Below are 25307 nucleotides of genomic sequence, written 5' to 3'. Positions count from 1 at the left end.
TGCACCCATCAATAACCACTACAGCCTGCAGTCGCTACAAAAATAAGAGTAAGCACCACAAGCTTAAGCTTCCTGCTAAATTAGCTGTTTTGCTTCTACTTTTACTTAACAAAGCTGACAGAGATGCTGGTGAAGCTGCCGAGCTCTGCCCACGGGGTGCTGGGCACACACTGTGCGAGGGCTGCCTGCCTATGGGCACAGACCTCAGCACACCCAGACCCAACACACTGCTGCTGGATGCCCCGCTCCTACAGCAGACACAAGCTGCAGGTGACGAACTACCTGTGCAGGCACGTAGCCTTGCTCCTCTTGATGTGGTAAGTCCAGCCCTGAATGTATACACGGTCCTTTCTGCTGGGCTGAGCACTTCAAAGCGAGCACGCTGGATGGAGAGCGATTATGTGGAAAAAGATGACCTGACATTCCAGACTCCTTTAAAAAATCTAGTGGAAAACACATTTTTCTACAGGGCTTTCTTAGGAATCCTGTCAAGGTACGAAGGCAGCGCTTTTCCCTGCTGACGAGCAGTCTGGGGGTTGCTGAGTTGATGGGCACAATGCAGTGCTCGGGCTGGGGGTAGCTGGTAAGGCTCAGACCATTTTAAGCAGTTAGCCTTATTTGAAATAGTTGGTCAAGCTTAACAACTGTGAAAACATTTAAAGTTCACATAACTCGCAGGTCTGTCATAAATTCTGCTACTGACAGACACACATAAATAGAGGCTACCCAGCTGGGAATAGCCAGTCTGCTTTAAAGGGTACCATGAGTTATACTGCACTGAGAATGCCTTCTGAAAAAAAGATTGCTCTCGAGATAAGAAACTCGTTCTTAAGACAACAAACACGAGGGGAAATATGCCTGGGTGAAAATTAAGATCTGTCCATCCACTCCCTGAAGGTAATAGAATAAGGCACAGGGAACTTGTTTGCTTTCTTTAGAAGCGCTGTGCCTCGCGATGCAGGCTGCACGGAGCAGCGTGAAGCAGTCACTCTTCAGCACGTGGGCTCGGGACCAGAAGATCCCTATTTCAGTTAGCCTTGAGAAGGATGCCCAGCCTCAATTAGAGAGATCTGAACAAAGAGCTGTGTAAAAATGGCAGCTGCCTGTTCAGAAATCTGCCAAAACTTCTCTTCTTAGCAAAAGAGGCGGTCACTGCCATTTTCTCCTGCTACCCTGAAAGAATGAACACGGAGCACACCTTCCCTCCTATCTCAGGGCAGCAGCACTGAAGGAATTATTAAGTTCTGACCTCCCTTGGATTTTTCTATTTCTCACGGCCATAAGAAGGAAACATGGCTGACTTCTCAAGGCCAAACAGCTAGAAACACTGCCAGCTTAAAATGTTTGTCCAAGGAACTCAAAGGAAAGCCCAGCTCATTTGCAATAAGGTGTTTGTACAAAACATGCAAGATAATGCCACCTGGCAGCTCATTTGCAGCCAATAGCTGCTATTCGAGGGGAAAGAAACCACCTTCCTGCTTCCCAGACCAGCACCATTTCTTCTCGTTCAAGTGGCAGAAGAAGAAAAAGCTATATATTTCTTCTGGACTGGCTGCAAGACACACAACGACCTGATATTTACCAAGAAATAAAAACTATGCTATTTATTTATTATTACTATTATTATTGTTACTCCAGCATGCCAGCAACTGAAGATACCAATGTGATGAAGCTTTGCATTAGAGGTAATTGTGCTAACTTGCCACCATGCATGGATGGCAGAATTCTAAGACAATTTGCAAGCAATCTCTTCCGTGCATTGCTGCAGAGGATGTTTGGAGCCCTGGCAGCACCCAGCTGCACCACTGCTTGGTAGGGCTCCCACCTGCTCCCAGGCTCAGCACGGTGGGTCGAGCCACGGGACACAACATTTCAGCTGTCATCCTGAAATGAATCGGTGTCGATAAGGTTATACGCACATTGTACGTGATATCAATGCATTCCCTCGCTGAAAAAATATTATTTCAGATAAAAGTAGCTCCAAAAACTGTTCCTAAAGCCTTGCTTAAGTAAAGTATGTCCTGGCACACTTTTGCAGTTGTGCTTTATCGAATCTAAAAGCTGTATTTTATCTCTGAGTGGGTGAAACGCTGGTCTGTAGCAACACCACCCCTTATCGTGGTGTGGTAACATAAAGCACGTATTTCACAACTGCATAAAAAATTAAATGAGGAATTATGCCAAACTTCATCTAAAAGGCACACACACACACAGCCCACGCGGCAAGGCGATTTATGCACACCGTGCATGAGGTGAGAACCCGTGGAGACACAGTATTCGTATAGCATCGTTCCATTTGTCCTGTTAGAGTACTTCAGTTTGGCATAATGATATTTGTCTGTTTTGTCCCATAAAATGGGAGAACCACCGATAATAATGCAGATAAGATGTAGAAGTGATTTACGTAACTACCTTCTGAGAAGGAAACTTCGGATAGCAGCTACTGAAATCCCATCTTTTCAACACAGTCAGCTCGAGAGAGCTTGCACGTGGGGCACCTTCCCAGCCCTTCCATGGTGCCTGGAGGCTCTGGCACTGCAGCACCTGTGTAACAACTGAGGGGAAGGCAACCTAAGTGCAGCCACCTTCATAAAGGCTGGTTAGATGGAGGACTACAGCAGTCCCTTCTCACCTCTGACACCCCAGAAGTGGCTGTGAACCTGGGATGAGCATCACTTGTATGCAGTCTAGGTGCTAGCCAGATGGCACTGCGGCAAAGAATGTGTGCATTCACCTCCAGCAAAATCATGACTGAGAGAAAATCTGTTCTAAGTACATTTACTGACACAAGACATTTGCCTGGAAAGCTATGGCAGGGTAACTTTTGCAACTCATTTTAGCTTAACACCAGCTGTGGTTGGTTCGGGCCTCAATAACAGCATCCAGCTCCTCGCGGCTCAGATAACTGCTTTCCTTCCCCACTGAGGCAGCCACACACGGATTTTCCTGTTAACAAGATCAATAAACTTGACACATTCTGAAATTGACAATTAACTCCTTTTACAGTATTTGAACTTGCCCGGGGTTACTGCTTTGAGCAGCCAAGGCCAGAGTGCCATGCATGTCTTTAATTATCGGGATAAATAACGTAACACCTTATAATCTTCTTCCTCGTGCTTAATGATTCTCTGATGAAGTAGCACAAATTGCAACCAAGTAGGCAACTACATGCAGGCAGGCTATGCAGCGATCTTATCTAGATAGGAAAACTCCTTCTGAAGGTTTTATACTGCAGGGCAGGACTGAAAGCAGCGTGGGTCAAACCAGGTTTAGTCCCGTTTGTAATGCTGTTACTAGACTGAATAAACACTGGAACCACTGCTCCTGCTGCAGGCTGTGCAAGCCCCAGGTAAGCCCTGCAGCTGATGCTGGATGATGGACGCAGCCTCGCAATGCTGTGCAGCACTGCAAGCTCAGCATGTTTGTTGGACTGTAATTCATCATCATTATCATTATTACTATTGTTATTGTTGTTATTATTATTTCTCTTGAATAATTGCTACCACGAGCAACAGGAGCTTTCACTGCTAATGGCTTCAGGGCATCCTCGTCACTCAGTTTCCAGCCCAACAGCAGTAGGCTGAACAGAAACCGGCACAGAGCTGTGCCCTGAGCTGAGCGGCTGCACACCATTGGGATCTGATGGACCTCCAACTGATCCCTCACCGCTGCCCATCAGCACAGACAGAAAACATCAGGAGAGGATCTGTTTAAGGAACAGCAGTGTGAGCTGGGCACCACAGTACGAGAACAAAACAAGAAAAAGATATTTTCTCGCTGAGGTTTTACTACCTGGTTTTGCAGAATATTTTATTACAACCACAAAAATATTACAAGCCTTGAAACAGGATTTCCCTTACAATTAAAGGCCTTACAGCACAGGAGGATCTCACCGCACCTTGGAGATGACCTCAGATGTTAACTGGCTGCTGAAATGTTTGTTCCTTCTTTCATCCCTTCCACCTGACCGACTCCCACGGCTGCCAGATCCCAGCAAAGCACCCTAAGAACATTCAGCCACCAGAAGGTGCAGGCTTTTAGGTAAAACAAGACGATAAAAGGCTTTTAAGCCCATGCCCCACGGCCCTCCTGTAACACTGAATTCCAGAACAAAATGCAGAGCTCCCAAAGGCTGGGACTGGGAGGGAGGAGGCTTTGGTGCTTGGGTTCCATCTTAAAATTGACCCCTCCCCTCCCAAAACAACAGCACTCAGCTCTCAGAGAGGAGAACTGGAGAAGGGTCTGCACCGTAACTACACACAGGACAACTGCTAGAAACCTTTCACACCACATTGTCTGGATACAACACACCTGGACACCTCACACATGAATTGCAGATTCTCTCCAAAACATCCAAATCATCTTTTATTGCCCTTTTTGAGGACACGACAAAGGCTCAGGGCAAGCCCTTCCCAAAAAGCAGCCTGGGACAGGCTCTGCTTGCCAGCATCGTAACCTGACATGGGCCAGGAAGGCTGAATATCACTGTTGCTGTACTTTGGTCGATCTTGCCTCCCAGCCTTTGGGCTCAAAGAAATCCTTGTAAGGCATTTAAATCACCGCTATGATTAGAACTAGCTGAGACTTTCTTTGGATGGGAATTGTCTTAGAAAACATCATCTCTTCTGAAAACTGGAATGTGTCATAAATATACAGTGGTTTGGACAACACTGCCACCGCAATCTTCTAGTAGCTCCAGAAGGGGTTTCTGGGTTAGAGGGAACTTGGCCACAAAACTTCTGTTGTTGGGAACGACCGCAAGGGAGATGGGCTCTTCCTCCCATCCAGAGGGCACTTGCTGGGCTGGGGCTGTGCAGCACTTCCTAAAGCTCTCAGCTTCATTCCAACAACGAATGAAACCAAATACTGAAGGCCCAATGCTGTCAATCAAGAGCGATTCCCTGCTGCTATCCCATCGGCCCTGGTGGCAGCCCTACCATGGAGCTCAGCAGCATGGCTTGGCCATCCCAGCATGTGCTCAAGCCAGGCCGTCCTGCCAGCGAGTTCAGTGGGAAGAGGGCCCTGGGGAACACGAAGGTTCTATAGCATGAACAGGAACAATACTTGGCCGGTCTACTTGGTTTAACTCACAAGACTCGGTTTATTAACAGCCTTAGTCAGACGCAGATTGCCAACTGTGCATAATGATCAGATTTTTTTGCTACAGTTAAAGACGGTCCCCACAAATACAGCTCCCCAAGGGCTGCAGGAGACCATCAGGGGAAGGAATGCAGCTTTTCAGCTTCTCAGGATTTTTTTTTTCCCATTCTGTTGCCAAACAGAATAAAGAAACTCCAAAATGACCCTCGCTTTGCTCATTTAAAATAAATCAGAAGAGAAAGCCCACAGTCTGTAACTCGGGCTCAATTCATATAATTATAGGATTTAAGTGTTTACATAAACCAAATTTCCTAATGATTCATCGAAACTCCTTAAAGAAAGGAAAGTTTATCCTCTTCCTGCACTTTATGTATCAGTCCTTCAAGGCTTCTGTGTGTTCCTACACCCATTCTTCGGCCACACAGCTCTCCCGGGGTCCTGCCACAATCCCTGTGTGCAACGCCATTACCAGCCATGCAAGTGGGTCATGCCAAAGCCTCGCAGGAATAAAAGCACAAACACTCTTTACATTTACCGTATTATCTGCAGCATTCCACAAAGGCTGTTTCTACACCAGACATTTATTTACATACGTAGTTGCTATGGGTGATACTGAACAGAAGGAAAACAAATGCAGTTCTTAACTGTGCATTGTCTTTTCCTACATAGTATAACAATGCATGAGGCAACTCTGGCTCCTGATGTCCAAGTCATAATGCACTGTGCTCCCTCCTCTTTCCCCACTTAAAATATTGACATCAGTGTGATTGATTTGTTTTCAGATAACACAGCTATGTCTCCATCTCGTGTCACACCTTTCCTTCAGACCTCTTGAAGACAGAAGGGCTTTCTGCTCTCACTACACGACAGATACAGGTGGAACACTTCAATTAAAGTAGCTAATAGTATTTATCAGGTACCCTTTCCAAAGTGAAAAGCCCAAAGTTAAATCTCACTCCAAACTCCAGGCCAGCTTCTTTTCTGCAGCTTTACCACAGCATAACAAACTACAGTTTCACCCTCTCCATTAATAAGAGCTGGGCTAAGAGCTCTGTGGCACAGACCTCACATTTTTGCAGGACTGCTTACTTGAAAACCCACAGCTGATGCAGGGCCACAGCCAACAGCTATCACCCATTAGCACGGGTGCTGGGCTGGGCCTCCAGAGCTCAGTTCTCTGCTTCGTTACCACATATATAAAATCTTGGGCAAACTATATAAATATATGTTTGTATAACACCCATTGGTGTCAGACCCAGACGGGGAGCTGCGTTACTTCAGTCACATCTGAACCAGCACAAAGCAGTGAAGGCGACCGAGCACACCTTCAGTCTTACTCTGGCTCAGCTTCACATATGTGGTCTGGGAGATAAGAGAAGGTAAAGAGGCAAAGGAGCCTGGGGTTCCCAGATAATGTGTATATTTAGCTACATAAGTACCTTGAAGTAGATGAAATGCACTCCAACGCTGGCTGTAACCAATTCATGTAATACCAAGCACAAATATAGCAGCCTAAATGCAGTCCTACATTCACCCAGAGGTTTCCACTTGATGTTTGCTTGCTCAGGGGTGCCCAGGGCCACAGGAGCCTCAGCAGTCCCCCCACCAACCCCTGATGCCGCAGGAATATCACTAGGAAAATCACAGAGGAGTAACCAGGGAGAAGGTGAGACAGTGCCTAGCAGATACGTGTGCAGATCAAAGACACAGCAGAGAGCAGCCCTCCCTGGAAACACTTCATTTCCACAACCAGCAGGCCCACAGCAGCTAATTTGGCTCTCAGACCCTGGCAAAACCATGGGGGTATTACTTGCAGTCGAGTGAAGTAACGCAGCAGAACATAACGTGGTTTCTGTCAGCATCAGCCACTCCAACTTCATCTTCACGCTGCACAACTGCTCTGCACAAACGTATTTATGTTGGCCTCCACGTACAATATCCCACTCAAAGTCTGCCCTGTGGCATCTGCACCAACACGCAGCAGGGCTATAAAGGAGCCAGCCCCCAGACCTGTGGGATTTGCGTTCAGTCCTCACTCAGCATTTCCACAGACACCAAAAGCAGCACTGGTGGCAATGACAGCAAGGAGAGCTGTTCCAGCACTGCGGTAAGCGTGGGTGCAGCGGGCAGCAGCAGCAGCAGGGTTGGGCTCAGGATGCTCTGAAGCAGCTCTCTGGTGAATCTACTCTTTCCTCTTTATAGTTTTTGGGATCTTTTTCAATAAAATTTAACTTCTCAGGTCAAAAGAAGCCTCTGTGAAATGCTCAAACACACAGTTGGCCAAGGCTCACCTGGATGCTGGCCAGTGGGTATGTGTTTTCTCGCTGAAGAGAACCATGCTGACATCCAGCCACATGGAGCCACTGTACAAAAGATCTGTTCTACTAAAAATCCCAGATGTGTTTAACTGAAAAAAAGGGGGGGGGAAAAAAAAACCCATAAAAATCTTAATCACTGAAAAAGAGGATGGGAGAATCCTGCGGGGTTTGTGGTTTCACAAGCCTTGCAAGCTATTTCTGGGAAGCACAAACCCCATTTGATTTTATGAATCAAATGCCCCTTAAAATTACAGCCCTCTCCTCTCCTCTTTTCCTCCTCTCCTCATTCCGAGTGGCTAAATAAAGAGCAAACAATGCCATGCTTTGCTTGCACACAGAGATGGCCCTGCGAAGTGTCAGAGGGCAGCCCTGACACCAGACACACTGTCTCTGCCACACAGCACAGACTGCGCATCCCACAGCAGTAATGCTGATGGAACAGGCATTTTTGGCCTTCGACACCTAAAACACCACCTCTTGTGAACTTACAGAACACTTCTAAGAGGTGCTGTGCTTTTCTTCTCATGGCTCCACTGCACTGAGGCCAAAAGCCCGCCCTGCCGGGTGCTGCATGTCACCTGCAGGTTAAGATCTTCCAAAACGTGCTAAAAAACAACAGATTCTGTACTTTTTTTTGCCCAACTTCAACACAGAGCTGACATTTTCCCGAGCTCTTCCCATCGAACTACACGCCATTAGGTTTTGTTGAGCTCAATATGAGACTGGATGATAAAAAAAAGGAACTTCTGTTTTCTCTCCCAGTCCAGCAGTTCCTGAGCAGAGCACAAATGGGCTCCCCCTGCTCAACCCCCAGCGACTCACACCCAGCATTCTTCCCGGAGCAAGCAAGAGAAGTTCAAGGCAAGCGCAGAGCATCGCTCCAGGTAGTGGAAACAACACAGACAGAGGAAACGGGCACAGTAATAACTGTGGGGCAGAACTGAATGCACAACGATTCCTCAGGCCAAATGATCTCTGTTGTTACACAGAATTTTCTCATTGCCTGGAATCTGCTGCGCTCAGCCCTTTCTCTGCAGCCCCTGGAGAGCCCTGAGGTTGGGATGCACGCTGCCACATCCTCGAAGGACCAAACCTTGACAAAAGTGTTTCAAAGCGACACGAAGCGTCAGAACTTCAATAATAAAGGGGAAAAAACAAGTGCTAAATTAGTAGATTTGGCCTTTCACACCAGGAGCCAAGCAGGACCTGAGTTACCAGCCGGGTGAGGAGCCCATGGCTGCTGCCTGCTCTGGAGGTGCCCTTGACAGCCCCCACTTCATGGGATCTGTTTCAGCCCACAGGGCCGCCCCGCTCTGGGCTCACAGCCGGGCCGTGCACAGCGGTGTTCACACTCTGCCTTCAGCTCCCCGGGTGCCTGGAACGGGCCCTGAATCTGCAGCACCTTCCGGCAGAACAAAGATAAAATAACAACTTATTTATAAAGCGGGAGTGTGGTTTTGCTAATGAAAAAAACAAAAGAGAGAAGCATAGTTACGCTGTGTTACACATATCGAGCAGCAGAGCATGCCAACGGAATGCGGCTCCTCGGCCCCACAGATAAGGCTTTAAAGCTGACCTTTGCCAAACACCAGAGAGCTGAAGGAAGGACACTCAGGTCAGCCAGGCTCTGCACTACAGCAACACCTCGCTTTCTTTGCTCCCCGACGGATGGCAGTGGCACACTGCTGCTGGAGCTCCTTTTGTTTGCTTGGGACTGGTTTGCAAAGCAGACATTTGGCTCCAAGTAACCACAGCAGTGTTTGAGGAAAGCAGAAAGAATAAGGATATAACACACACGAGAATTAAGATGTTATCTCGCATCGCCTGTCTCCTTTACCAGAAGTTATCCGTTTAACCTCTTTATTTTCTAAGCTACAGTTGGACCATCTATTTTTCTGCCATCACATTAAGTGCAGAACTCTGCACCTATAAATTATAGGAAGGAAAGTGCGGAGCATATGGATTTTCTTAAAAACATGATCCTCCAATTAAATCCTCAAATGAACAGAACCCTCCCCTCATGGCACATTAATAAAGACAACATGGGAAAAGCACAGCCACCGAGGATGACTGCTACTTGCCATCCATTTGGTTGATAGTGAAGAAAGTCATGCTGATAAAGCACAAACGCTACTGAAGTGTACTACTACGAGTCCTGCAGGGAATGGTCTCCAGGCTCTCCTCATATTTGAGAGGTATTAACCTCTTCCAATAAATATTTTTGGATGAGAAGGCTCACCAGAGCTGCTGAAGGTGTTCTGTTCCCCTACAACAAAGAGCAGTGCTGCCTTTAACCAGAGCGCCTTCAAACACCTCTCTGTGGCACTTCCCTGTGCAATGCAGAATCACTCTGAACACACACACACACACACACACACACACTCCACCAAATTTCCATTTATTCCATAGCTAATCGTTTGTTTGCTGGTTTGCATGAGGAGCGTACTACACACGATATCTCAAGATATTTTTTGCATGGAAAGAACAGCAGACAGCTTTCCTCCTGCATTCCACAACACGTAATTTCTCTTTGCAGCTCAGCTCAATCCAGCTGGAACTCACCAAGAGCTGCTGTCCATGAGGCTGCTGCACTCATGCCACCGGCAGCAGAAATGAGCCAGGTTCATGACGACCCACTGACATTTTTTCTACGAGCTCCAAGTTTATCATTTCCCTCTCGTGAGCTTCTTCCTGATTCTCTTCTTTCACAGATTCAATCTGGTTAGCTTCTCCAGGAATGTAAACGTCCCCCATTCGGTACAACAGAGGTGCCTGCACACGTTTCTTTGGATATGTTACCCTCCAATGTTTAAAACAATGAGTCCTCTCATTAGACAGACCCACAACCTCCCAGGGTAATGAAGTGTGATTAAATATCTTTCTTGGTTAGAAATTTTAAAGGCACGATTGTAAAGTGGACTACTGCAGAGGAAGTCTCACTTTATTTTCACCTTTCCAGGTCTTTGTGCTCGTCCCCATGTATAACAATGGGCAGGGCATGCTGAGAGCAAAATGGAAATCCTGGATTGAATCCCTTCAAAGTCAATGCAATGTTTGATACGGAGCACACAAGAGACAAACCCAGAAGTAGTTTGTCTTTTCCCTCGTGGATGATGATGTGCAGGCATCACCCCAGAGCCCAGCCTGACTCTCACTGAATTAATGGGAACATTTGCTGTCACTTCTCTATAGAAGGGTGAGGCTTTTAGGGAAGAGATAAATGGCCGGAGAGAGAAACTGGAAAAAGGTTCCCAAACCAACTCTGTTTCAAAAAAAAACCCCAACCAAACCAACACAAGGCAATGCTCAGCAGCCCAGACAGCAAAATCCCAGCACAGCTCCCCGCCTTCTGTGCTCACACTGCTCTCCTATGGGTTTCTGACAGCTTTGCCTCACCTTACAAATTTTAGGAACACCAGACTTGGCAGAAGCAGACACAGAATGCACACCTTCTCAAATCACCAAAAACATCTCCCAACTGCTGAAGTGCACAGCAGCCTCCACCTCCCACAGTGCAGTGCAGCTCTGCTCCCCAGAGCACCGCATTCGCAACGAGGGCTCCGAGTCCCAGCAAAGAGCTCCCCTTCCTAAACAAACTCAGCAACTTCACTGCAGGTACCTCCAAAAGACAAAACCACATTTTATAGCGTTCCAATAGAGGGCATCCTAGCATGTCCTTTTGTGGTCAGATGCTTTTCCTAATTTGTACCCTCTGCAATAGTTTGTGAACGATCTTCTATACGGACAGTCAGAGGCATTCACAGCTTCCTCATCAGGACAGGCCGTTTTCAGCATTACTGCACGTGTGCAAGGTGTGAATAAGCTGGACACACAATCATAACAACAAGCTTCTGAGCAGCTGAAGATCAGACTCGAAAATAACGGGGGATTATAAAAGGCAAGCAAGTTTGGTCATGTACCTTGAAATGACAGACTGATACGTTCCCAAAGCCTACCGCTGACAGAAGCTCCAGTGCCAAGCTCAAGGTGGCAACTGCTCAGAGCCAGCAGCAGACTGTGAGCTCCAGGATAGAGGGAAGCTGCTGTGAAAATAGCCACTACTCGCACCCAGGTACCTGATCTTTAAGGACTTTTATAACTGTTTACTAATACGGTTACAGATGGACACAGATCCAGGTTATGACCACCAGTTCCATTAAATTAGTAAAAACCCCCTAGGTAGTAACGTCTACTTAGTCAAATATTATCCATACTGGGCTATGACTATGAAGATGGGCTTCACCTCATACGGTCTATTCTCTGTGTACACTGAAATCAGTTCAAAGGGTGAAGGCACGAGGGGACCTAAAGGAAATAATACTGGAAAATAAGAAGTCTAGCTTAAGAAATAGGAGTTGACACGATAACATGAAAATTTATCTATGAGACAGATAATTCAGTTACAATAAATTATGATCCTATCTGACTTAAAGTGGAATGTAAAAGTGCCTCTGTCCCACGAAATGAAAAATGAACTTCTGACTGCTGAAACACAAGATTAATGAATCGACTTAAGAGACATGAAACAACTTACGATGATCCCGGACTTGCTGTTGGTGGGGGACCTGGAAAAGTGACAGAAGAAAAACAGTGTGATGAGTTATAGTGAGGTAACAAGCAGGAAGCTTTTCAAAACCTTTTAAAAGATAAAAGTAACAGTCTGTCATGTTGGACGTGGTTTATGCAGTTTAACAGGCAAGTCTCCATTTCTCAATAGCAAAGACAAGGCTGTATCCTGTAGCAGTGACTGTCTGCAAAATGCTGTAGATAAGGGTAATAAACAGCTGAGGGACTGATTCTGTAATTCGACTGTGTTTGGGGTCACGACAAAAAAGGTTGCAGCAAACCACAGGAGGCTTGTACAAAAGCATGTTGTAACTGTAAGTGGGAGAAGACAGCATCACTTCCCCCTATCAATCTCCATTGTGTTTCAGGGTATTCATCCTTGGCCTGATTCAGCAGGCGTTGGCTCGCAGCGTTTTGTTGTTGGTGCCTTTGGCGTTTATAATTTGGCAAATACTGGGCTGGCTGAGCTGACTGCAGTTCAGCAGCACAGAGCAAACTGGAGAGTCAGCTGCAGCCGGTCTAAGAGACGTTCATACTAATGAGCGTGTGCTCTAGAAATTGAGGAAATGCTGCTCCAGTCAGCAAGCCACGAAAAATATTCTGTGTTTTCTACAGCAGTGTCTCTAGAAGTACTACCATTTTTTAGATAAAAATATCCTAAATCTCAGATATAAACTAAAGGAATCATAGAATCACAGAATGGCCTGGGTTGAAAAGGACCACAATGCTCATCTCGTTCCAACCCCCTGCTGTGTGCAGGGTCACCAACCACCAGACCAGGCTGCCCAGAGCCATATCCAGCCTGGCCTTGAAGGGCCAGTGCCCTTGTTTTCAGTGGTTAACACAACACAGGCGTTGGACTTGAAGATCCTATGGATCCCTTCCAATGTGGGACATTCGATGACTCTGGGAACTTTCTCCGGGGTTACCTGCACTGTTTTTCCCAAGCAACAATTCGCACAGCTTCAAAAGAGGAGACGTACCGAATTTGACAAACAGCACACCGGTGGTAGAAACAGTCTTCCTGCCATTCGTAGCGACGCACTGGAAGTAGCCGGTGTCGGTAGTGTCCAGGTTTCTGATTCGGAGCCGGGAGCCGTAGCTGGTAGCACGGAAGGAGATGCGCCGGGGCTCCTGGACCACGGGAGCGTCGTTCTTCAGCCAGCGCACGGTGGGCGGCGGATTGCCGGAGACCTTGCAGTGCAGCTCTGCGGTCTGGCCAAGAGTGGTGGTGATGTTGTTCATGGGCTCGTCCAGCGTCAAGAAGTAATCTGTTGTAGAAACAGAAACAGAAACAAGGTGAGGTAAAAAATCCAGCCCGGGGAGTGTTATTTGAAAGAACTCTCATTCCTGTCTTTGAAAGGGAAGTGGCTATCGGGTTTAGCCAAAAGCTCTCCTCGTTAATTTGTGCTTTAGGGCCAATGCAGGTTCCACATAGTTTTGCACAGTGAAAAAAGGAACAAATTTTGCTATTTTCGCTATTTTCACTTCACTGTAGTCACAAAATCACTGAATGGCCTGGGTTGGAAGGGACCTCCAGGATCACAAAGCTCAATCCCCCCGCCGCATGCAGGGCCACCAACCTCCACATTTCATACCAGCCCAGGCTGCCCAGGGCCCCATCCAACCTGGCCTTGAACACCTCCAGGGATGGACGGGGCATCCACAGCCTCTCCGGGCAGCTGTTCCAGCACCTCACCACTCTCATAGTAAAGAACTTCCCCCTGATATCCAACCCAAATATTCCCTCCTTCAACTTAAAACCACTTTCCCTTGTCCTGCTGTTATCTACCCTTTCTAAGACTTGGCTTCCCTCCTGTTTATAGGCTCCCTTTATGCACTGAAAGGCTGCAATGAGGTCACCCCGCAGCCTTCTCTTCTCCAGGCTGAACAAGCCCAGCTCTCTCAGCCTGTCTTCATAGGGGAGGTGCCGCAGCCCTCTGATCATCTTTGTGGCCTCCTCTGGACCCTCTCCAACAGTTCTCTGTCTTTCTTGTCCTGGGGGCTCCAGACCTGGACACAGTACTCATGGTAGTCACACATTAGTCATAACGTTGCTCCCAAAAGCTTCTTTTAGTTTGTACATCCATAGATTTTCTCCACTTTCTCAGCATCATCCTATATTTGGCTTCATTCAACACAGAAGAAAGATGTAATGCCTCTCCTCTGTTCAATTTATTTCTCCTTTTCGCTAACCAGTAAAATGCAAAAATATCCATCATAAATTTTACTGTTTGTGCCTCACACATCTGCCCCTGCTCACGTCTGCATCCACAAAACGTACCAAGGTATGAAATAAGCCTCTCAGCAATGAGGACCTCAGAGCCATTTTTAATGGAGTTGCAGAGCGGCGCAGACAGTACCCACACTGCGAATGGCTCTGCAAGCACTAAGAGCACAGATGAAGGAACAGGGGTCATATCTGCGAGATGAAGGCTTTCTTCCCAGTCAGTGTTTCCTCTGGGGAGGGCACTGAAGTTTAATCTGAAATAGGTCTCATGATAGGTGCAGGCAGAAGATCACGAATTCTTTCATTCTGTTAAGACAGAGAATGTTAAATCACAATTTCACAAAATTAATCTCTCCTAATCCATTCATGAGCACTGCCTTCTCCTGTCAAGTGCTATTTCATTCTGCATCGGTCAGGAAGAAGGCCATTTCTAGTTAACTGTACTCAGCATTTAATTAAATCCTTTAAAGGCAGAGAGCGAGATGGATTGGGTTTGGGGGATGGAATACGCGGGCTTTCATCTCGGTGTCACAGGTTCAAACCCGACGTGGTCATTAGTGGGGAGAGCCCATTAGCAGTGCTGGCTGTCTCAGCGGGGCGGCCAGGCAGTGGGAAACCCGTGGCCCTGCTGCTGTGCTCTGCCAGCGGGGCTGGGAGGTCGATGAGGCCCATCACTACGTGAACTTGTGCTGTGCTGCGAGAGCGGCCACGGTCGGCTGCCTCCACTGCTACCTGCAGCAGCAAGCCTGCCTGAAATTAGGAGAAAGATCTCCAGCACCCAATAAAAACAGCTTGGCTAAGTACCTTACCCAACTAATCCACTTCCCTAATTACTTATTTTAATCATGTCTTCACTGGCTACTCCCTTCATTATGTCTTGTGAGTATCAGTATCTCTCTCCTTTGTATTTAATCTCCTTAGTGTGTGAGTTCTTACCCTGGATTTGCATAGCACTGTGTGCAGCACATCCCTGTTCTCCCGAGATGCTGTTAGGATAAGCACTACGCACGAAGGAGCTGCCCACACAGCTCTCTTTCACTGATCAAGTTTGTTAACACGCAGATATGAAACTGCAAAATCATACTGCTAGCTGACTCCTATGGACCTGGTTAGCTAAAACCATGTCTGGTGTCAAAGCAGCTGAGTGGTGAAGGCAGACAATGGGCTCAGCATCCCACCTGGGTGCCAGGCTGCTCGTTACCTCCCCAGAGCCACTTCTGCACGACTAAAAGCATTTCTGACTTGCACCTTCATAACCTCATAGGGAAGTATCATCTAAATCAGCACATGTATTCTTGGGCACTCCCCACAGTCTGTGCTTAATAAAGTCACACTAATCGCATGGAAGTGGATAACTGCACCTAATGATACAATGCATTTCTGCACCACCGGCCTTTATATAACTCCTGATTGTGTTTCAAAGATAGAAGTTCAGACATCTTCAGTGCAATACAGACAGAAAATAGAATGGCCTCAGTCCTATGACGGTCTTGCTAATAGCCAACAGTAAATAGAATATTTTAAAGGTCCTGGAGCGTGCAGAAGAAGCAAATAAAGGAATAATAATGATGTTGGGTAGGATACCAAATGCAGGAGAAGCATTTCAAAGTACCATTGCCAACAGCGAGGCAATGGGGAAGCATGGCCATCACAGCAAGAGCTGTGGGGCAACTTCTCTGCAGGTACCCACAGAAGCAGCCTCTGGTGCCAGGACTTCCCACTCTTCCCCAGGCTTTCTCTGCCTTCTCTGCAAACAGTTACAGGAACTGTAAAACAAAATACATCCGCAAAATTCAGCTTAGCTTAGTCCTTCAAGCCATGCAGTTTGCATCCAAATCTTACATCAGCTCAGGCAGCAGACCGTAAAGCACCTGAGATGAGATGTGAGCAGGGAAAGCTCCAGGCAGCTGGAATCTTCACAAGAAGTTTCTCATGGGTAAAGCATTTCTGTAACTGACAGTGAGCTGAAGGTCCAGCAGTGCTTCCAAACCATGCCAGGTTTGGGAACCCGAGGCGTACCGGACTAAGAGAATGGATGAGTGCCAACCACTGCTGCCCTCACCGAGCACAGTGCAGCCAAAGGGAAGCCCAATTCTAATTCCAGCCCTTGAATCGAACCCTTACCTACCAAAGCCCATCAAATCCCCAAAGCTACCAGCACCATCCTCTCCCTGACAACAATCATCAACAAAACAACTCCTCAGGTTTCCGTCCAGCCGCTCTCTGGTGCCATCAGCTCTAACGTTGTCTACTTTGGGACAAAAGAGGCCAGGAAAAGCAGGGGGAGATCCTCCTTCTGGGCTTCGGCGGGGGGTAAGCGGGGCTGCCGCCCCAAGCCGACTCTCCCTGCCCAGAAGAATCATTTGTTAGAAACGTGATGGTTCTTATGCACAAGTTAACGACACCCAAGTGGCAGCGGCCATTGGAAAGTGTGAGTGCAGTGCTGGCTCCCAGCAGCGCTGGGTGAATCACTCCGGCTGGGGTTTTCAGAGGAGCCGAAGGGAAGCAGACACCCAAAGCCAATCAAAGCTCACACGGGATTTGTGCAACTAAGTCCTTTTAAAAACAGCCTTAAACCTTTTGGCTCGGTTTCTCCAGCTATAAAGTGAGGATAATAATCCCTCTTACATCATGGGGAGGCTGCTATGTACATTAATGAGATAATGCTCGTAAAGCACTTTGAAGGTGAAAAGTGCTACGCTGGGATAAGCGCTGTTGTTATATTTTCAGCTCAATCTCAGGATTTCAAGAACAACAACAGCTGGTCCGTGTTTTAGAGCTGCACTCTATGAGAGCATTTCAGACACATTTCGACTTACAGAAGTGCAGGAGAACAGCCCGAATAAGTTCTAAATAAAATTTAGCCCACCTATAATTTAATAATAGTCAAATTGACTTTTTTTTTTTTTAATTTGTAAAAACAATTTACTGCTGGGCCTACCCCCTGAATGCCAAGTTTCAGCCCACAGACATTTCTTTTTAATGGCTGAGTTATAAACCCTTGAAAAATGCTGACAGCCCTTTTACTATAGCAGCACTAGCGGGTGCCCTATAATGAACTTTTAAATGACTTGAGATAATATCTGGAAAGCCAAGCCTGAAATATATTTCTGGTTTTGAGCCGTTGCCAACGCAAACACAACACATCATAAGTCATCTTCGTGATTCTAAGCGCATAAATTGGAGACACTGCATATAAAATCCAAATATTAGGTATCCTTCGTGGCCAAACTCTGCGCTGGTTTGATGTTACAGAACAGCAACAGCTGTGCGAGGACGAAATGTAGTGCGTTGCGTGTCTCCGAAGAAGAAAAGTGTGTGTATTTCCACAGCTATGTCTTGACATTGTTAAATAGGAGCCTGCTCGGCCGTAATAAATTCTGAAGTATTCCACCACTTTTAAGTGGAACCCAGGTGGCTTTCAAAATAAGAGCTCATCCTCTCTGGCCAAGGAATGTTAATCTCCTCTGCGACCACATGGCTGCTCAATCTTAAATTACCAAAGACACCTCTCAGAGCAGTAACAGCCTCGCTGTCCATGGGAGGGTTCTGCTGCACCGTGCGTGCTCCGCGTTTCTGGTTTCACTAGGTGTTTAAGGCACGGTGGGGATGCAGGGTTAGTCCCTGAACCACTCATTTCATGAGAAGAACGATTGTTTCACTCATCCTCTTCTTTGTGCCCTTCTGATCTTTCAAAACGCTCAGGAAAAAGCTCAAATCAAAACCCTCGCTCGGGTCATTGCAGGCAGAAGGGCAGCTTAAACCACGGTGCAGCGGGGCACTGGGCACTGCGGTAGGCATGGTGGAGATGAGCTGTCAGACAGACTTGCTGTAGCAGAGATCTTTTCCAACCTTAATCATTCTATGATTTCCATTCCCTCTGAGCCTGAGATGAGCCACGTTAGCCCAGATGATGCTACATGTGGATGCAGCCCACGTTCCCATTTATCAGCACCAGCCATCCGCTCCGACAGTGGGAATGTTCCACACAGAACTGCTCTCGAGGGAGAAAGTCTGCAACTCCGAGCCCACCCACAACCTGCAGGATGGGTTTTTGTGTTTGCTTCACGTGTTCAGCCGAGCAGAGTTTGATGCTCTTCCAGTTAAGCTGAAGAAGGAACCAGAAGAATTTCTTGCCCAAGTGTGGCCACTGACAGAGCACATATTTATCAGTTGGAAAAAGGATTAAGCATGGCTTGCTTCATCTGCCCATAACTCACAGAGGAAGACAACTCCCGGCAGGTCCGACCTGCGGGTCCGATCAACAGCCCCTTGTTATTAAAGGGGGCAAAAGGAAGACTCCCGGCTGGAATTCCACTTATTTCAGATGAATAAAAGTAGAGGAATGGCAGTGGGAGGAAAGGGATACCGCACTCGACCCACGCTTTGGCAACCCATATGAAGGATATCAGAGTTAAAGAAGTCCAGACAAACAAGCGGAAATATTCAATGTCAGCTCTCTCGGGACAAAAGGAAACGCACTCCTGTATTTGCTCGCCCTGCTCGTTTTCAGCGTGGTTCCTCAGCAGTGTGTATGTGCAAGGCTCAGCTCAGGATACACGCTGCAGCTGTGTGCGAGGCTTTCTCTTCCCAGCCATTATTTGAGGCATGAATGCTACCTGAGGATCATGTACTGACCTGAAACAGGCTGACTGCTGCCCAGGGCTTTATCAGCTTTTCAATGTCCCCATGCGATGTTCACTGCATTTGAGATTCTCATAATTAATTGCTGCTTTCCGATCATTAGCAGCTCCAGGACTGCCTCGGGCCGTAAGGGTGGGTGGGCTCAGGGAGGGAAACAGAGCGCAGATCCCTGCGGCCTTCCAAAGTTATCAGGGCTGGGCACCTGAATCCCACTGCTCCGGGATGGGAACTGCGCACCTCGCTGCCCTTCACACCTCTGAATTCTTCCTATGGACGTGAGGGCTCACATCTGCCTCTGCTTTCCTGATTAACTCCCAGGTTTGAGGACGGTGATAGCTCTGATGCTGTAATCCAACAAGGGGAAATGAAGCTCTTCTTTAGTTAGGAACCAGCTTTATAGCACAAGTAGGAAGCCTCTAAACTTTATCACACACAAAAAAAGTGATTTGGAATAGGTAAACAAACGTCCACATCCAGCTATAAACCAAACTACCGAAAACCATCAAGGGATTTTGTTGTCACTTTAGAAGCTGCCCGGCAGTAAAGAGCTGCACACAAGAACTGCAGCTATTAAAGGAAGGGTGCGCGGAAAGGTATGTGCCCTAAGATTAATGCCGTCGAGTCAAAGGAAAGCTGTTATTTTTGACATTTTGACATAGCATCACTTGAGGATCTGGTTCTTATTAGCCCTTTCTGTGCCTTTTAAAGCTCTATTTTTTTTTAAACCAAAAATGTCAGGAAATTTGGAACAGAAACTTACAATAAAACACGTCCCTTGACCCTCTGATCTATCAATCTTTCAAATAAACAAAGATAGCTGGATGAGCCAGGAAAAGGTTATTATATATCGTTACCTTATGCGTAATGGTCAGGCATTCGCTGCACACACTGAGGTTACACAGAATCCCACGTAAGCAATGCATTTCGTGCAGGACTTCTGCCACGACCACCACGTGCTACCCAGGGTGGTTTCTTCTTCTCATTTTGTCCCGCGACCTTCGAATTTCACACCCCGTGTTATTTATAAATGGGACATTCAAGAAACACAAATTCTCAAGTAGGAATGCGTGGCTCCGTCGGTGGAAAAGCAAACAAAAGGAGCTAATGTGCTGTGGCTAAAAAAATTTCCAAACAAAGCAGCTGTAATTTACTGCCGTGCTGCTCACGGGACCCCACAAATAGAATCCGAGCCCTGCGCCCCATCGGGGGAGCCTGATTTACCCAATATCCCCCAGATAATAAAGGAAAATAAAAAGGTAAATTGTGCATGAATGTGAAAGCTGTAATTCTTCCCCTTTCACCACGCGGATCAAATTCACGTCCAGTGATTTCAAAAGAAAATCTGGAAATCTCCAAAGGGCTGAGGCCGAAGCCAGGAGGCCCCGACCCGCCCAGCTTTGTCCACGGTTGCTTTTGTTGATGTTTCTTAAGATGTAGTTTGCCTAAGAGTCAAATTCTCCCCGGGCCATTGGCAGGATTTTCTCTATGAACACTCCAGGCCAGGGCATATCCGTGCCTGGGAAGAACTGTTGAGGCGACAGCTTCAGCAAGGATTTGTCAACAAGGCTGCCTTCTCCAGAAGTCAGCGATGTGCACAGCCCTGTGCAGGGCAGCACTGCAAACGCTGCAGCTCTCCATGCCCTGCTTCGCCCTGCCCTGCCCCGGTCATTTTCTGCTCAGGGCGCCTCCACACCATGCCTTGCTACAGGTGATCCTTGTATCGGGGTGCCTTGGAATGCACGAGGAGAAATCCCAGCTTCACCTCAAGCCACCACCGGTGGATTTGGGGCACATTTTGCAAAATCCTGACCCCTGCTGCCCTCTCCTTGGGGAATGTTTGCTCTCTGCAAACTGAGGGCTGTGCCATGCAGAGCCGAGAGCAGCAGGGAGCTGTGAGCCCAGGCTTGGGATGGCAGATGTCTCAAAATGAAAACGGATCCCAAGCCCTGAATCATTCCGGTGTTTTATACTTGTTTATCAAAGCGGATAGGCACGAAAAGGGAAAGGAATATAGCACGATCTGCGAATCTCAAAGGGAAAGGTTTTCTTTCGAAGCCGATGCAAGGAAAAGCCAACCCTTCCACCACCAGTTGGTTCCATCAGGGAACCAAGAGCACACGGTCAATGCAAAGCTTTCTTGGACCAAGAGCTGGAGCGTGGCTGACACTGGGGAGGTGATACATAGGTACAAAGAAACGGGAAACCAGAGAGCCTTAAAGCAGGAAAGCCGAGCCTGTCCCTCACAGCACCGTGCCCCAAACACAGCAGTGCTGTGGGGTCTCCCAGCCAAAGGGGAACCTCAGGCAGCAGCCCGGGGCAGGAGCCCCACATCCTGCCCTCGCCCCCTGGGATGGGCTTTTCCCCCCCACCAGGCCCCTTCTCTTCCCCCGAAGTTCCCTTATTTCTCCTTATATAATTAAATACTTCTTTGATCGCGTTTTCATTTCTCTTTCCCCTTGTGGCAGTCCCTCTGCACACCACGATTTACCAGGCTGGAAAAGAGGAAAACGCTCATAGCTACATTTCTCTTATTTTAACTGCCATTATTTTTTATTTTTATGCATAGTTTGTTTGTTTTCTTAAGGTTTTGGTGAGAAACCACCTCCTCCCTCCCATCAATCGTTGCTTTCAACAGCTCTTCACGGGTGGCTGCGTCTCTTTTAAATTCATTTCCTGTTAAAAAGAATAAACAGGCAACTGTTTAATGCTGTCGATTTAGCTTATTTAATAGAAATTGAAACCTGAATAGGGCTCAGTTGTAAGATAATCACTGCAGAACTCTCCGAGGTAGGGAAAGCACCATATTAAGTAATTATTTCAAAGCGCAGCATATTGTTGAAGGAGCCCACGAGCTGTTCCTCCTTCCCAAAGGCAGAAGGCGTGCTCAAGGAAGACATGCTTATTTCCACAAGGCAGCAGATAGAGTTAGAGCCACTTAATGCGGACAGCTGCTTAATTGGGAAGTCTGGCTGGAAAGCACTTTCATGTGGTGAACTTAATAGGCTTTAAAATAAGTTTTACTGGGCCGCCCGCATGACCTCATGGCTGACTGCAGCAAAGACAAGTGGATGGTGATGTTTCCAGACGCCTGCTTGCAGAAAGAGATGGAAACAAAGCGCACGCCTCCATCAGCATGTGCTGCAGTGCATTTTGCTTTCCACATGTGAGGGTTTCAAAGGCCTTACTGAGAGATGGCAGCGCCCACATGAAAGCCCCTGCTTTTATGGGCAAGACAAGGCATGTGTGCCTCGCTTGGCCCGTGGGCACACAGAGGAACCTGCCCCTCTGACTAAGCTTTTTGGGCAGCAAATGCATTTTAATCACGTATGTAAATCCATGTTTAGGTGTGTGAGCTTACAGCTGTCTAAATGCTAATCAGGGCAAGCAAAGGGGCCGGTAATCCCCCAGGAATGTGGGATTCAGCCCAGCCACTGATAATTGCTGCATTCCAGGTGGATTAGAAGTGTGAAACTTCATTTTACCTGTTTCTGACAAAATAACTCGGCAACAGGTGCCACGAAAGTAACATGGAAAATGTTCTGTCTGTGAACACTGAGGGCAGGCTCAGTGCTGGCGCAGAAGCTACAGGCTTTGCTTTGAGCACTAGGATGGTTCAGTGCCCAAAGCTTCACCTCTGCTCACTGGGACATCCAAACCCCAGCTGGTATAGCCTGGGACTTTGGTGGTTTTAGTGTTTGGCAGTGTTTAGGCAGCAGACACAGAACACAGAGGGTCATTCATGCAGTGCATGCTGCCTGCAAGTACCTTGCTCTGCTCCCCATCTCAGTCAGTCAAACTAAGGATGGAGAGTGCTCACATGGGGGTATGACCCGCTGAGAGCAACCTAGCCAAAGTACCAGTAAAAAGTCACCCTGATCATAAGAAAACATTTGACACAAAACCCTAATAAGGAATAATAACAAGGAAGTCAAAGGGGGCTGTTTTTCAGCTCAGCTCAGATTGGATTTGCTGAAAAGTTACACTACCTTTGGCATCATTTGTGCACCTTCCCCTCTGTCCGGGCTTTGGCTGGAGGCACACATCTTCCCCTGAGACACACAGCAAACCCACTGCGGGTCCTTTATCAATGGATAAACCCCAAACCCATGGGGCTCAACATGGAGAATGAAGAATACACCACCAATGACGGTCAGCAAAGAGTATTTCTTTCACCTCAACAAGGTGTGACCCTGACTTCTGTGATGAGGGACCACATCCTAGTGGAAAACCTGCCCTGGAGGTAAATGCTGCCCGGAGAACTGACACGTCACTGCTTTCAGCGAAAGAGTTAACCACCAGGACTAGAGATTCCCCTCATATTTAGTACAGAAAACACATTTATGTTTCAACATAAAACTTTGTGCACACATGTTCATACAAAGCACTAACAAAACGCAGACTATGAGAGTTGGAGAAGCAGTCTGTGGCAGAACTCCGTGATGGGAAATGTCAGTCTGAATAGTTCATGGGTGACAAAATCATATGCAAATGGAAAGAGAGTGTTTGACAAATGGAGCGGTTGGGGAGGTGAGCAGCATCCTCCACCGTGAACGGTGCATCACAGCGCCATTACAAAATGAAGGGGAATAAGAAATATCTCTCTTTTTCTCACTGTACCCTCTTCAGAGAGCTCAAAATCACACATAATTGCCACTTGCAAATGTATTTTTCCCTCCTATTAATTTAAAGCCTTTAAAATTCATAATAAAACACAATGAGACAAAACGACTCTGCCCGATGCTTGTTAACTTCGCTTTCAGAGCCTGAGATCCACCACACAAAATGTCAAGCAGCTCACAAACCAACAGAGCTCACATCTTGAAATGCTTTTACCATGTGGAACATTTTACTGGAACAAGAAACGAACACAGCAACCTCCAGGAATCACAGAGCTGCACATCGTTAGATGTCAAATGATCACAAGGCAAACAAGGCTTATCTTAAACGCTCCCTCATTCCTTTGTTTGTTGATTTGGCTGAGTCAAGAAGAACTATTAGGATTTTAAAGTCTGATTTCACATCCTTGTGCATTTTCTGTCCACCTACCTCTATCTAGCTCACTCGAGATGTTCCATGATGACGTAGGCATGAAATCAACAACCACTGACGAATTTGCTCCTGGAAGAGAAAAGCAGAAAGGAAGAATGCTGTTACTGCATCAGTTCTGTATCACGGAGAGTGTAAAAGGCATTTGTAAATGTGCTCTCACAGTAGTAGAATTATTTGAAGAAAACCAGTGGTTAAAACGCGCCCGATGCTCTGTGTTGGCAGCTGAAACATATGGGCAGCAGAAGCAGTGAAGTGGAAAAAGGCACAGGGCCAGGGCTGGAGCTTGTTTGGCTGTGCTGTCACTGGGAGGCCTTGTGTTACTCAAGCAGCCAAGCTCTGAGATGTGCTTGGCCCACCTTAAAGTCCCTCCCTGGGTTTTATAGAGGTAGAATGACTGCGCAGTGCTGCAGCTAAGAAAAACACAGCGCTCCGAGGCTGCTGAACGTGTTATCTACTAACAGTTACAGAGACTCCAATCCTGTGAACCCACGAGCACAAGAAGAGACACCGTTTGTGCACTGAAGTTAACAGGGCTACTTGTATGAGAAACCCTCATACGACTCACGTAAACGCAGGCCTGAGAGGCTGGTCTGAACATCAGGATCATCTCCCCACTGCTGCTGTACCTTTTCCCTGGGATTTAACACAGGTGTATCTGAGATGTGGGAAGGCTGACCCTGCCCCTGGATCCCCAGCACCAGCACGTGCACAGGGATGCTGAGCAGCACCCAGGAGGAGGACGTGGACGCCGTAAAGCGTACCGTTTTTATTTTGGCACCTTCCTTTAAGTCCAAAGCAACCTCAGTGCAAGGATATCCAAAGATCTCCTGCCTTTATTTGACCAGTGAGCAACTCTCCAGTTCATTAAGAAATCACGACAAAGCTGTAAACACGATGTCATACAAACGCACACAGCAGTTAAGTTCAGATACAGCCACCACACTTCTTATAAATATCGTCTTTCTTAAAAGCCCACCTGGTAGCACTGCTTATTTAAGGCTCTCTCAAGTATTTCCAATGTAAACACAGAACCTGCAGCCATTATAACTCACCTACGAGCACAGTCCTGTGCAGATACGCAGGGCACGAACCCACTGATGGGGACAGATCCTGAGCCCGTGTGCGATGGATTTGCTCTGAAGCTACCCACGATGCAAGCCAAGACCTTGTCCCACTGTGTCTGTTCCTCTACATTCCTTCTCTTTTAATTTATTCTCTGTACTATTTCATGTCTTTGTGTCTTTGTGCAGCACAAGCTTTCCCAAGCTGTTGCCGTCTTTCCCACTGCTATGGGTGCAGCCACAGAGCCGGGCTCCTGCTGTCTGTATGAGCACTGCTGTCACTTCAGATGGCTCCACAACCGCGCACACCTCTTGGGGCTTTTCCAAACACCGCTGGCA

The 25307-nt window shown here is 47.2% G+C and overlaps 1 protein-coding gene across 4 annotated transcripts in view; it reads right to left on the bottom strand.

Moving 5' to 3' along the window:
* ROR1 (receptor tyrosine kinase like orphan receptor 1) overlaps window positions 1–25307 on the bottom strand; it is a 143092-nt gene that overhangs the window by 18489 nt on the left and 99296 nt on the right. For 3 of the 4 annotated variants that reach the window (XM_046944240.1, XM_015290940.4, XM_046944239.1), the window contains exons 2-4: window positions 23905–23976; window positions 12968–13255; window positions 11953–11983 (exon numbers count right to left, since the gene is read on the bottom strand). In XM_046944240.1, coding sequence (XP_046800196.1) covers window positions 11953–11983; window positions 12968–13255; window positions 23905–23947 — 362 coding nt within the window. In that variant the 5' untranslated portion in view covers window positions 23948–23976. Of the gene's footprint in view, window positions 1–11952; window positions 11984–12967; window positions 13256–23904; window positions 23981–25307 lie in introns of those variants that run through there. The other variant, NM_204509.2, reaches the window with a different exon arrangement.

The sequence above is a fragment of the Gallus gallus genome, chromosome 8, assembly GCF_016699485.2.
Source record: "Gallus gallus isolate bGalGal1 chromosome 8, bGalGal1.mat.broiler.GRCg7b, whole genome shotgun sequence".
NCBI classification, from domain to species: domain Eukaryota; kingdom Metazoa; phylum Chordata; class Aves; order Galliformes; family Phasianidae; genus Gallus; species Gallus gallus.
This window is presented reverse-complemented; position numbering and strand designations above follow the sequence as displayed.